Below are 13,152 nucleotides of genomic sequence, written 5' to 3'. Positions count from 1 at the left end.
CCTCTTAGCACGCGTGAGGCTTTTCTATATTTTGAGTAAGGGTTAATTTAGAGCATTTATTATAATTTGTGATTACTACATTTTCCAATCACCAAAAAAAAAAAAAAAAAAAAAAAATCCTAGAGGTGTGATGAAAAATTATTTCACCACACATAATACTCATCACACCCCCTAGGTTTTTTGTGATTGAAAAATATAGTAATTTCAAATTATAATTTATGCAAATTATTAACTTTTTCCCAAAAAAATAGAAGAGCCTATGAGCACGCGCTCAGAGGCTAGTAATATATAACAAAGATATATGTTAGCACCATTCATATACATATATCACACAAAATTATAATCTGTATTCACTAAGGTTAGGGATATTTATTTTGATGTAAAGACTATTAAATCACAAAATAAAACATACAAAGACTTATATGAATCCTTGATATTCAGCTGCATAAGTTCATTACATAGATGAATGAGTTGTTATGTGCATTATTGTCGAAGCACCTATATCCATTTTCAACCACGCCATCAACCAAAATATAGAAGAAAGAAAAGGAAGATGTGTCTTTAATTGTCTTTGAGAATTTGGCAGAGCAAATCCCAAATCACCCTTCTTAATTTACCAGCAAATCAACTTATAAATAAATTAAAAAGTGAGTTACTAATAATATGGTCTTGGTTGCAAGAAAAAGAATCCTCAACAATTAACGAATAATAAATATTTCAAATTTCCATTCATTTTCCAAGGTTCCCAGTCACCTAAAAACAACATAAATCCAAATTTCCAAAAAATAAAAAGAGAGTATTTTAATGCAATAAAAAAATTAAAGATATTAAAAATTGGAAACAAATTTAGTGAAGTTTTGAATAAAAAAAAAAGGAAAAGAAAATAGTTGAAAAATATGTGAAGGGAGTTTTTCATTTCAATCCTATAAATTATCTCTAAGTGTACCATTCTGTTGAATCCTAGTGCTGACTTTTTGTTTGAATTTTTTTCTACAACAGCAGAAACTTTTACTAAATTAAAGAAATTGTTAGGATTTTCACTTTTAAAAAATCCATTCTTATTTATGTTTAACCAACAAATATTTTTTGAAAGTATATTGTGGGGGGTAAAAGACCTGGAGGCCCATGTGAATGTCTACATTTGGGCTAAGGGCCCAGCCAAAGGAAGACCCCTCCTTGGCCATGAGGAGAATCCTTCTCGGCATGGATATAGCCGAGGACAAAGGAGGCAACCTGCCACTAGTGGTGACACTCCATATCGTACCACGGAGCAAGAAAAGTAATAAAGCAGAAAAGGACAATGGAGAAAAGGGAAGTGTCTAGAGAAAAGGCTACCATTATTGCGTCCATTGCCTTGTGCCTGACATGACCATACTTCCCTGTCCTTACAACCACTCCCAATGACTGGAGGGAAGGGCGGATGGGACAAGTACCTACCCTAGGGACCCCATTCAGGAGGAAGAAATCTACTATAAAAAGAGAAAAGAGAGAGACAAAGGGAGGGGGGGAGACCTCCCAACATACAAGAAGCACCAAAAGGAGCTCCCGGAACCGTACTGAGGACCAATTCTCTCAGATGAACTCAATCCATCTCAACTTTATCGAGTAAAACACCGTGATAACCTTTGTCCATACACCAAAGCCTAACTCTTTGGCCTACTCTCTAAAAATTCATTGTACCGGGCTTACTAGTCTAAGGTCCCACGCATTATGGGTCGGACCAGAAAAATCAGACCCTACAATTGGCGCCATCTGTGGGAAGAGTTTGTGCATTGGCGAATATGATGGTTAATCACGGTCAAGCTCCTATCAACAAGAGTCCCTCGAGAGGACCATTTTGGCGATGGTGCGAGCTGTGCGAAAGCCCCCGATCATTTCCAGGAACACACCATCATTATCATAGCTCAACCTCCATTTAGAGTCACGCTTCGAAGTGTTCATTATGCAGGGAGGATCGCTAGATAGAGCGCAGTTCAAGGGGCTTCGGACGTCAGATATGTGCCCCCATGCACTTGTCAAGGGGCTAACTCTTGAGAACCCTAGTAATTCGATTCGCTGAATTCCCTACGAAGAAGGAAGCTGAGGGCTAAATCGAAATCTTTTGAAGTGCTAGACAGAATCAAGGTCTTGCATGGTTCTCAGATTTAAATCTATGGGGAAACTAGACACTTTAAGAAAGGCCTAAGTGCTAGACAGAACTAAGGTCTTGCATGGTCCTCGAACTCAAACCTATGGGAAAACTAGAAAGTTCAAGAAATGCCACAGTACTAGACAGAACCAAGGTCTTACATGTTCCTTGAACTCAAACCTATGGGGAAACTAGACACTTTAAGAAAGGCCTCAGTGCTAGATGGAACTAAGGTCTTGCATGACTCTCGGACTCAAACCTATGGGGAAACTAGACACTTCAAGAAAGGCCTAAGTGCTAGACAGAACCAAGATCTTGCATGGTCCTTGGACTCAAACCTATGGGGAAACTAGATACTTCAAGAAAGGCCTAAGTGCTAGACAGAACTAAGGTGTTGCATGGTCCTCGGACTCAAACCTATGGGAAAACTAGACACTTCAAGAAAGGCCTTAGTACTAGACAGAACCAAGATCTTGCATGGTCCTTGGACTCAAACCTATGGAAAAACTAGACACTTCAAGAAAGGCATAAGTGCTAGACAGAATTAAGGTCTTGCATGATCCTCGAACTCAAACGTATAGGGAAACAAACACTTCAAGAAAGGCCTCAGTGCTAGACGGAACCAAGGTCTTGCATGGTCGTTGGACTCAAGCCTATGGGAAAACTAAAAACTTCAAGAAAGGCCTAAGTGCTAGACAGAACTAAGGTCTTGCATGGTCCTCGGACTCAAACCTATGGGGAAATTAGACATTTCAAGAAAGGCCTAAGTGCTAGACAGAACCAAGGTCTTGCATGGTCCTCGGACTCAAACCTATGGGGAAACTAGACACTTCAAGAAATGCCTCGGTGCTAGACTGAACCAAGGTCTTGCATGGTCCTCGGACTTAAACCTATGGGGAAACTAGACACTTCAAGAAATGCCTCAGTGCTAGACAAAATTAAGGTCTTGCATGGTTCTCGGACTCAAACCTACGAGAAACTAGCAATTTCAAGAAAGGCCTAAGTCCTAGGCGGAATGGAGGTCTTGCATGGTCTTCGGACTTCTAGTTTTAGGGAAACTAACACATAATGGTGCCTTTTTGAGTGTTTAGACCAGGTACAGTCATGCCTCGGCCCTTGGACCAGACACCTAAAACAAGTTAAAGCTATGAATATAATTGGAAATGGGGAAAAGAGCCCTAGTACCCAGCGACCCCCTCGGTGAATTTATTTTAGATTACACGTCCTCAGGCGGTCACCCCATTCGTAATACAGAACGTGCGGCGGTTATTCCGGTTAGTCTTATATAGTTAACCTATTTAAAGTCGGCATTGTTGTGTCCGTTAGTTTCGATAAGTTCAAAGTTTTACCAACAAGGGTATCGGTTCTAAGTACGGTTCGAAAGAAAAGGTACCAGCACATCCATTCGCAAAATAATTATTGCAGGAAAGAAATGATACCTAAAATGAGATAAAATCATCTTTTATTAGATAAAGAGATAGTACAATATACATAAAAGGGCTTAGAAAAGCCTATATCATAAGCTAACTAAAAAAAAAAAAAAAAAGAGGGGTACACGGGAACGATATATCCTTCAATTTTGCTCCAGCAACAATTGAGCAAGTATGGATGGCAACGGCAGGGGGAGAGAAGAAGAAGCTGAGGCACCTGGTCCACAACCTTGCTCCAACAGCAACTAAGCAAGTCTGGATGGCATAAGTGATGGAAGAGAGGAAGAAGCGAGGATGTCAAATCCCCATACTCGCTCTAGCAGCAATCGAGCAAGTATCGTTCTAGCAGTAATCGAGCAAGTATGGATGGTACCAGCGATGAGAAGTCCAAGCCTTCACGTGCATAACACACGGCGCCAGATGGAAGTCCCAGTGTTGTCGCACAAAAAATATGACATGACCTCCACCTACTTCGGATTTTGGCTGAAGGAAGAAGAGGCTCCTTTCTTGTCCTATCGAGGGGAAGAAATATATTTAGCCTTTGTCTCCCTTGCCCTGATCAAGTCATTATGAATCTCAGAGACACCCAGGGCTTATGAAGAGGGTTTGGCTCCTTCACCCTCGCCCTAACCATGACCATTTCACTCCTTAAATTTCAGTCACTCTCACAGTAGGGATTTTGGGAACATGTGGAGAGTTAGAAGCCTAAGAAAAACTCAAAGGTTTGCGAATAAAGGGGAGTGATCTCCCACTGTGCGTCTTATATAGGGGGCAAATCTGGTAGCAATCACTTCACCCAAATCCCTAAGAAGGAATTACAAACGAGATAAATCTCGCTCAATTTCCAAGATAAACATCAACCGTTTGATTTATATCGCCTCGTAAAGAGACCCTAATTAAAGCACGCCTCATGTACCAAAACGACGGGAACGTGACTTGGATAGACTAAAAGAATGTCTCACCACCAGGAACGCGCCTCAGGCAAACAAAGAGGCTTTAGCATTAATGGAGGGTAAGACTTGGCAAGCCGTGACATACACCCAATGTCACCAAAACCCTCCTCTCCATCCGAGGATTCGGACAACATGATTTTGAGGGGCTATTATGGGAGGTAAAAGACCCAAAGGCCTATGTGAATGTTTACATTTGGGCCAAGGGCCCAGCCCAAGGAAAGACCCCTCCTCTGCATGGATATAGCCGAGGACAAAAAAGGCAATCTGCCACTAGTGGTGACACTCCATATCGTACCACGGAGCAAAAAAAGTAATAAAGTAGAAAAGGATAATGGAGAAAAGGGAAGTGTCTAAGGAAAAGGATGACATTATTGCATCCATTGCCTTGTGCCTGACATGGCCATATTTCCCTGTCCTTACAATTACTCCCAACGACTGGAGGGAAGGGCGGATGGGACAAGTACCTACCCTAGGAACCCCATTCAGGAGGAAGAAATCTACTATAAAAAGAGAAAAGAGAGAGACAGGGGGAGGGGGGGAGACCCCCCAACATACAAGAAGCACCAAAAAGAGCTCCCGAAACCATGCCGATGACCAATTCTCTCAGATGAACTCAATCCATCTCAACTTGATCGATTAAAACACCGTGATAACCTTTGTTCATACATCAAAGCCTAGCTCTTTGGCCCACTCTCTACAAATTCATTGTACCGGGCTCACTGATCTAAGATCCCACGCATCTTGAGTTGGACCAGAAAAATTGGACCCTACATATATTTTTATGGATAAAAAATAAACTAAGTATTAAAACCCTTCAAGAACAAATTTGAACCATTTTCACCCTACATAGAATCATAGATAGAAAAATTACCAATCCATTAAAGCTACAAAATTTGAAAACACAAATTCAAACTATACCTGATCTGCTCGTCTTACTATTTGTTCTCAAACTTGGGTTGCTTCAAAAGGTTCCTTTACACCTACAAACTCACAAAAGAAAAGAAAATGAATATGAAAACCAAATCATTTATGGAGATCGAAAAGCAAAACTACGTATTTAAGTTGAATTCAATTGATGATAAATGAAATGAATAATCAAATCCAATAGAGTTAAATAGACAAACCTAAGAACCTCACAACTTTATACTTTTTGGGAAACAAAGGAGCAGAGAAAATAAAAAATCTAATACTTGAATCTCACATGTGTTACCCAATTTTAGTTTTGATTGGTGAAAAATATTGGGAGTTATTGATTGCTTGAATTTTGAAATTTCAAAGAATTTTTTTGAAAGAGAGGTAACTACCATGTACATGTTTATTGGTGAGAAGTCAAGAGACAAATGAGGATTAGAAAGTGACAATTTTGTGTGTGTGTATTGGAAGTTCTAATATGTAGTAAAAGGGAATTTTTTTTTTTTTTTTTTGGGTAATTGAGAAAGTGGAAAACGTGGTTAGCAATTGTTGTGATAATTATATAAGTTTTCTGCTAATAAAAAAATAATTGCATAAGTTTATCTCTTAAAAGTTTGAATTTAGTTTACAATTTGTTGAAAGAGGGAAAAAAAAATTTTGAATTTCGTAATTGGATAAGTGGAAAATGTGGTTGGCAAATTAAAATCATTTTTTTAGGAGTAAAACAATAAAACGTGATTAATCGGCTGTAAAAAGCAAGGAAAATTTGGTTGGTAATTGAAAATTGCAAAACGTTGTTGACACTTGACATAATAATATCAGTTTTTAAGAGTAAAACATGGGTCCATTAGCTAGAGTAAAACATGGGAAAACATGGGATAATTCATATCCATTTTTCTATTTTAAAAATAAATAAATAAATGAACGTATAGTTGCTTTGAAGAAATAGGTTACTGGAAGAGTGTTCCTATTTTGTTGGCAATATTTTAGTGCAAGTTAGACATGTATTTTTACCAGACTATCCTTTAATTTTGTCTCTACTTAAACCTAAGGTTGTAGGGGTATTTTTTGAGTAAATGTTAAGAATTTGCATATATTATAAATTGGGATTACTTTTTAATTACAAAAATACCTAGGAGTGTGATGAGTGTCATGCATTTGTACCAAATATTAAAATTATTAACCTTTCTCCATGCATAACACTCATCACACTCCTTGATATTTTTGTAATTAAAAAAAAATAGTAATCCCAATTTATAATATATGCAAATTATTAACATTTACTCTCAAAGGCTAGGGTTTTTTCTTTTTTTTTAATCATAAAAGGTAGCCACTTAGTCATAATATGTAGCCATTAAGTATGCATCCATAACAAAAGTTTCAAATGCCTAAAAAAAATTAAATAGTTTTAATTTAAATAATTTAATAAGATTGTGATTATGGGAAGTCTCTCACAAGAGCAATAATATCATTTAATTTTTTAAATTTATTTTCTTGAAAAAAATGAAAAGAAGTTATAGTGAAAGGCACAAAAATTGTTAGGGATAATTAATTAATTTCATATGGAGGAGATGCGATTGAGAAAAATAAAGCTAAACTGTACATTAATATTTCAAAAAACAATAAATTGAATCCAACATATAATTACACAAATTGATAAATATAGGCATATGTAGGATAAATATTTTTTTCTTATATACAAAAAAGAGTCATTAACAACCACCTGATAGATGACCACCACTTTATGTGAGTTTGGAATCATACAATAGTTTTTGTAAAGTGTCTCACCCAAACTCATCCAATGTGCCCACTATGCAATTCAACAAAATTGTTGATACGTCACCCTAAAAAAAGACCCAAAAAAAAAAGTAAGAACTAAATATAACTACTTTCACTAAGTAATCTATACACATATTAATTATATTGCAATCTTATCCAAATTGAACCGTTTGTCAAATTTAGTACTATTTTTTTCATTGATTAAGATCGCAATATAATTAATATGTTCATATTTTTTGGTTAATAGTAGAGTAATACAGTTTAATACTTGTCCAAATTGCACAGTTATTTTTTTAAAAAAAGGGTCATATTGTAATCAAAGTTTTTTTTTTTTTTTTTTAAACAAAGTTCTACATACTGCAATATTGTATTCAAAGAAAAGTAATAAATATTCCACTTCTTTAAGGTAATGAGTAAGCTTTAACGAATAAATGCATATCATATAGAAAGAAAAAAAGAAAAAAAAGAGATAATGATAAGGAAATATGAAAATAAAGAAAAACACTTCAAAGTCATTATAATTATAGTAAGGATTAACAAAAGTAACCTTTGATGACGTCGATTACCGTCACCAATGGGTCACACCGTACTCGCGACTCGAATTGAACCTGCACGACGAAACAAACTAAAGAATCCTTCAGAGAGCACCGGTGTGGTGCCGGCCAAAGACTCTCCGACGGTCAAGTTAGACTTCCTCTGTTTTACTTAGTGCGTTAGAGAGGGTTCATAAAAGCATACCTCGATTTCTGTGGGTATTACGCCTTTTATAGTGATAAGGGGTTGACTTTCCCTTTTTGGTTCTCACATCTTTTCAATGTGGGACTCTATTCCCAATTCTTCCAAACGTGGTGAGCAAGGATTCTCATTACCGGATCATGGGCCCTTGCTGCGTCAGTAGTGATGGGCCTCCAAAGCTGGGACCATACCTACGCAGGCCCAAGAGACCCAATCCGTCAGGCCCATTAAGGTAAGCCCACCATACCCAATATTTTATCATCTTCAGTTGCCCCCTTCACCCCGATGATCCGTCACCTTTAAGGTCAAAGGATCAGTGGGGTGACGGTCCTTACATATGGATATGACGGATTCATGCAAAGTAGAACGACGGTCCTAGCTGGATCATCCCGTCAAAGGAAGAATCATCCAGTTGACGGATACATGGCAGGTACAAATCTGTTGGTACGTACTGACAGGTTGTCAGCATTTATTAAGCATGCCACGTGTCACTCTCTGAATGGTCGTTGTATAGGATCGAAGCGTCGCTTCGTCTTCCGTGCACTTCCTATATATATAAGGCGCCTCACTCTTTCATTTTTCAATTTTCACTCAGAAAACACTTGTCAGAGCGAAGCCGTCAACCCTGTCAGAGCAAAGCCGTCAACCTTATCTGTGCAATCCGTCGAGGGCGAATACTCGCTGATTACACCAACCGTCACCTGTCCTCTGCTAAGTTTGGTAAGTGCTTCTAATTTACTATAGTCAAGTTACATTCTCTTCCATGCATTGTTGTTAGGCTTTCCATACCCGTCAACACTTTCAAACCCGTCGGTCTTAGGTTTTATTGTCAATTGTAGGAAATGTCTAGTGCGTCAAGTAACCAGTCGGTGGTTCGTGATGGGACGGAATACGAGGATGTATACCCGTCCGGTCATAAAGACCAAGAGAGCCCCGGCGAAAGTAGGAGTCCGTCTGCCTCCTCTTCATCCTCAACAAATGAGGATGTGGAGATAGTCGAAGTAGAGGGTTCCGATGATGACGGGGATCAACAACTGGAGTCCGTTGTAGGCGCTGATGGACTAAGGCAGTTCCTCATGTTGCCAGAGTGGACTGTTCATAGGTTTACATCCGTCATCAGGGAGAGACATTTCAGCACCTTCAGGACCAACTTCCAAATCCCAGACTATGTCTCCATCCGTCTACCGTATGTGTCGGAGAAGTGTTATTACGAAGGGGTAGACGGTGTAGGAGTGTACGAACAGGCATTGAAGGCTGGACTTCGATTCCCGCTTTCTACCCTTCATAGGGAACTCTTGCAGTATCTGGGGTTGTCCGTCACCCAGATATCCCCTAACGCCTGGAGGGTCTTCATAGCCATGGAGATTCTCTACGGTGCAATGTCAAACGGGGAAAGGAAATTGACGGTCCGTGAATTTCTTCACTGTTACCGTCCAGACGAGATTTCTGGATCGAGGGGGATGTACAGTTTTGCCAGTCGGAGCCCCTTGTTGAAGGTGATCTTTGAGACCCCAGACTCAAATAGAGACTGGAAGAGTCGGTACTTCTTCCTGGAGGGTGATAGATGGATGAACCATCCAGGGGAGACGGAGTTCATGCCCGTCGACACAACTTGGGCAGTTATAAATCAGACACGTATGCATCCGTCTAAATTTTGTGTTGCTTTTCATATCCGTCCAGTTATATGTGTATATCTTGATCATCTTTCTTTGCAGGTAGACGGCGCCCACAAGTCAGCCTCGAGGAGTTTAGCTTCCTTGAAAAGGTTTGCAAGAAGACTACGCCGGAGGAAAGGACTTGGGCGAAGTTGGTGAACCCGAGGACCATACATTGGTACTGCGACGGTCCTGAGCCCACCCAAGAAGCGATAAGATACGACGAGCGAGTTCACAAACGTAAGCCCGTCAACTTTACTTTGTCATTTACTTTGCTTTATTTTGTTTTAATTTCATCCGTCATTATTTGCAGAGATGGATGACGCAAAGAGGAGGGCTTTGATCAAGTCCCAAGCCGTCAAAAAGAGGGAATCCGGCGAGGAGGTTCCTAAGGCATCAGCTTCAATCCCTAAAAGGAAACTGACGACAAAATCCGACCGTCCCTTTAAGCAACCAAAGGTCTCTCTTGAACCTGTGGTTGGCTTAATGGCTGAGGGTAACAAGGCCGTCACCCCAGCGAAGCAGGGGAAGGGCAAAGGATTGATGGCGGTCCCAGACGGTAAGCAAGAGAGACCCCCTTCCCTTCTTCGTGATGACTCCAAGTATGCATTGGAGAAACTGTCGTCCATCATCACGGCAGAAGACTATGAAGACCTGGGAAACCATTCGACGGAGGCCATGGGGGAGACGGGCCTCTTCGCCGTCGCTCAGGTTGGTTATGTTTGTCAAACAAGTTTTTGTTTTTCATTCTTCCTGTTACTTACATTATGTGACGGTCTCTTTTCTACTTGCAGTCCTTGGTCATGATGAAGGGACTACTTGACCGGTGTCTCAACCGTGAGAGTAGCTTGGACCGGGTGCGCGCGAAGGCGCAGCAGACGGAGGAAGAGCTCGGACAACTTCAGAGATGGAGGTCTAAGATGGTGAAGAAGCTGGAGCTTTCTGAGCAGGCGAGGAAGGAGCTTGAGGAGAAGACGGCCACTTCGCTGATGGTCATAGAGAACAAAGAAGCTGAGATAAAACAACTCAAAGAAGAGATCTGTCAGGCTAAAGTGGCAGCCGTCGAGGAGTACCGATGCTCGGAGTCCTGTTTGGGCGAGCTGTCGGACTCCTTCCTCCAAGGATTCGATGATTCCCTCCGTCAAGTCAAGAAGGCTTATCCGGAGCTGGACTTGACAATGGTCAAACTTGAGGACCAAGCCCAGACTTCTGCCCTCCCCGTCGCCTCCGAAAATACGGAGGACCTTTTTGGAGACGGTGCTGCTCAGGGAGACGGAGAGTCCGCCCCGTCGAAGGATGTCCCAGATGTTGAAGAAAAGAAAGATTGATGCATATGTACTTTATTTTGTGAACAATCCGTCTTTCTTTTTTATTCATTTTTTAAGACAAACCGTCCCCTTTTTTTTTGTATTGAACATTTGCCTTTGGGGCTTTTGGCTTAAAAGTTCACATGCTTTTTATAATTGTTTGGTGCTCTGTTTAAAACTCCGTCTACCTTCTTGAGGGATTATTTTTGTGAGAATATTTGTTAATCTGTGATTATCCGTCCACATTGCAGACTTGTTATCTTGTGTTGATTGAGCTTTTACATCGGTGAGGATTTTCCTTCTCCGTCTGTTTTGAGGGGTTTATTATGCGGACCGTCCACTTTGTGGCGTTGTTCATCACTTTTAAATATATCGCGTATTTAACGGACTTGTAGATAATTTTAACGTAGCCAGTATACGTCCACTTTGCGAAAACGTCCATCTATTGTATCCGTCCACCTTGGGACTTTATTTCATGTATTTCAACATCTTAGTGATCTGTCCACTTTGTGGACTAATTGCATCACCTTTGTGATCCGTCCACTTTGTGGACCTATGTCACATCACCTAAGTAGTCCGTCCACCTTGGAGGACTTATGTTTCATCACCTTAGTGATCCGTCCACTTTGTGGACTCATATTTCATCACTTTAGTGATCCGTCCACTTTGTGGACTTTTGTTTCATCACCTTAGCGATCTGTCCACTTTGTGGACTTATGTTTCACTACCTTAGTGATCCGTCCACTTGGTGGACTCATATTTCATCACCTTAGTGATCCGTCCACTTTGTGGACTTTTGTTTCATCACCTTAGCGATCTGTCCACTTTGTGGACTTATGTTTCACTACCTTAGTGATCCGTCCACTTGGTGGACTCATATTTCATCACCTTAGTGATCCGTCCACTTTGTGGACTTTTGTTTCATCACCTTAGCGATCCGTCCACTTTGTGGACTTTTGTTTCATCACCTTAGTGATCCGTCCACTTTGTGGACTTGTTTCATCACCTTAGTGATCCGTCCACTTTGTGGACTTTTGTTTCATCACCTTAGTGATCCGTCCACTTTGTGGACTTGTTTCATCACCTTAGTGATCCGTCCACTTTGTGGACTTGTTTCATCACCTTAGTGATCCGTCCACTTTGTGGACTTTTGTTTTATCACCTTAGTGATCCGTCCACTTTGTGGACTTTTGTTTTATCACCTTAGTGATCCGTCCACTTTGTGGACTTTTGTTTCATCACCTTAGTGATCCGTCCACTTTGTGGACTCAGGGTGATCGTCCCTGTAGGACGATCCGTCCATCTTGTGGACTTCATATTGTATCCGTCCATCTTGTGGACTTATGGTTATCATCCATGTAGGATGATCCGTCCACCTTGTGGACGTAGTGGGATCGTCCCTGTAGGATAATCCGTCCATCTTGCGGACTTCTATCGTTTCCGTTAACTTTTGTGGGCAATTGCAATGACATACATTCAAGTAGAAGATCAAAAATTGCATCTGATTGTAGAATGCGTAAAGGAAAAGTGCCTGCCCCCTTGGGCTTAAAAAAGGCACGACAATATTGTAGCAAAAATAGTTAAACAGTGCCAATAAAAGTTAATAATTCCCAAAAAGTCTTAAAAGAGAAACTGGTTGTCGTGTCGCTATCACTGGTAGTATTTCCTCAAGTGCTCGGCATTCCACGGATGTGGTAGCTTTTCTCCGTCTATTGTCTCCAGGTGGTATGTCCCTTTCCTTTTCCACGACGTAACTCTGTAGGGTCCTTCCCAGTTGGGGCCGAGTTTTCCTTGTGTAGGGTCTCTAGTTGTACCCATGACCCTCCTGAGTACGAGGTCTCCAACTTGGAAGCTTCTTTGTCGGACCCGGGAGTTGAAATGTTTGGACATGCGATCCTGGTATCTAGCGATCCTCTGTTCTGCTTCCGACCTGACCTCGTCTATAAGGTCCAGCTGTAGCCTCATGGATTCGTCATTCCTTCCCTCGTCGTGGTTGTGAACCCTGTAGCTCGTGAGCCCAACTTCCGCTGGGATGACTGCCTCGCTCCCGTAGGTCAGTCGAAACGGTGTCTCTCCTGTCGGAGTCCTCGCCGTTGTCCTATATGCCCACAGTATGCTTGGCAGTTCTTCTGGCCATATGCCCTTTGCCCCCTCGAGCCGAGTTTTGATAATCTTTAGCAAGGATCGGTTTGTGACCTCAACCTGACCGTTAGCCTGAGGATGGGCGGGGGATGAGTAGTGGTTTTTTATTCC

The 13,152-nt window shown here is 41.0% G+C and overlaps 1 protein-coding gene across 1 annotated transcript; it reads left to right on the top strand.

The window, feature by feature from the left end:
* Positions 1–9,064: 9,064 nt before the first annotated feature.
* LOC126690186 (uncharacterized) lies at positions 9,065–11,189 on the top strand. Its single transcript, XM_050385312.1, has 5 exons — positions 9,065–9,572; positions 9,653–9,832; positions 9,906–10,303; positions 10,387–10,773; positions 11,151–11,189. The coding sequence occupies exons 1-5, from the start codon at positions 9,296–9,298 to the stop codon at positions 11,187–11,189; spliced, it is 1,281 nt and encodes a 426-aa protein (XP_050241269.1). The 5' UTR covers positions 9,065–9,295.
* The last annotated feature ends 1,963 nt before the right edge of the window (positions 11,190–13,152 follow it).

This window comes from Quercus robur, chromosome 6, assembly GCF_932294415.1.
Source record: "Quercus robur chromosome 6, dhQueRobu3.1, whole genome shotgun sequence".
Lineage (NCBI taxonomy): Eukaryota > Viridiplantae > Streptophyta > Magnoliopsida > Fagales > Fagaceae > Quercus > Quercus robur.
This window is presented reverse-complemented; position numbering and strand designations above follow the sequence as displayed.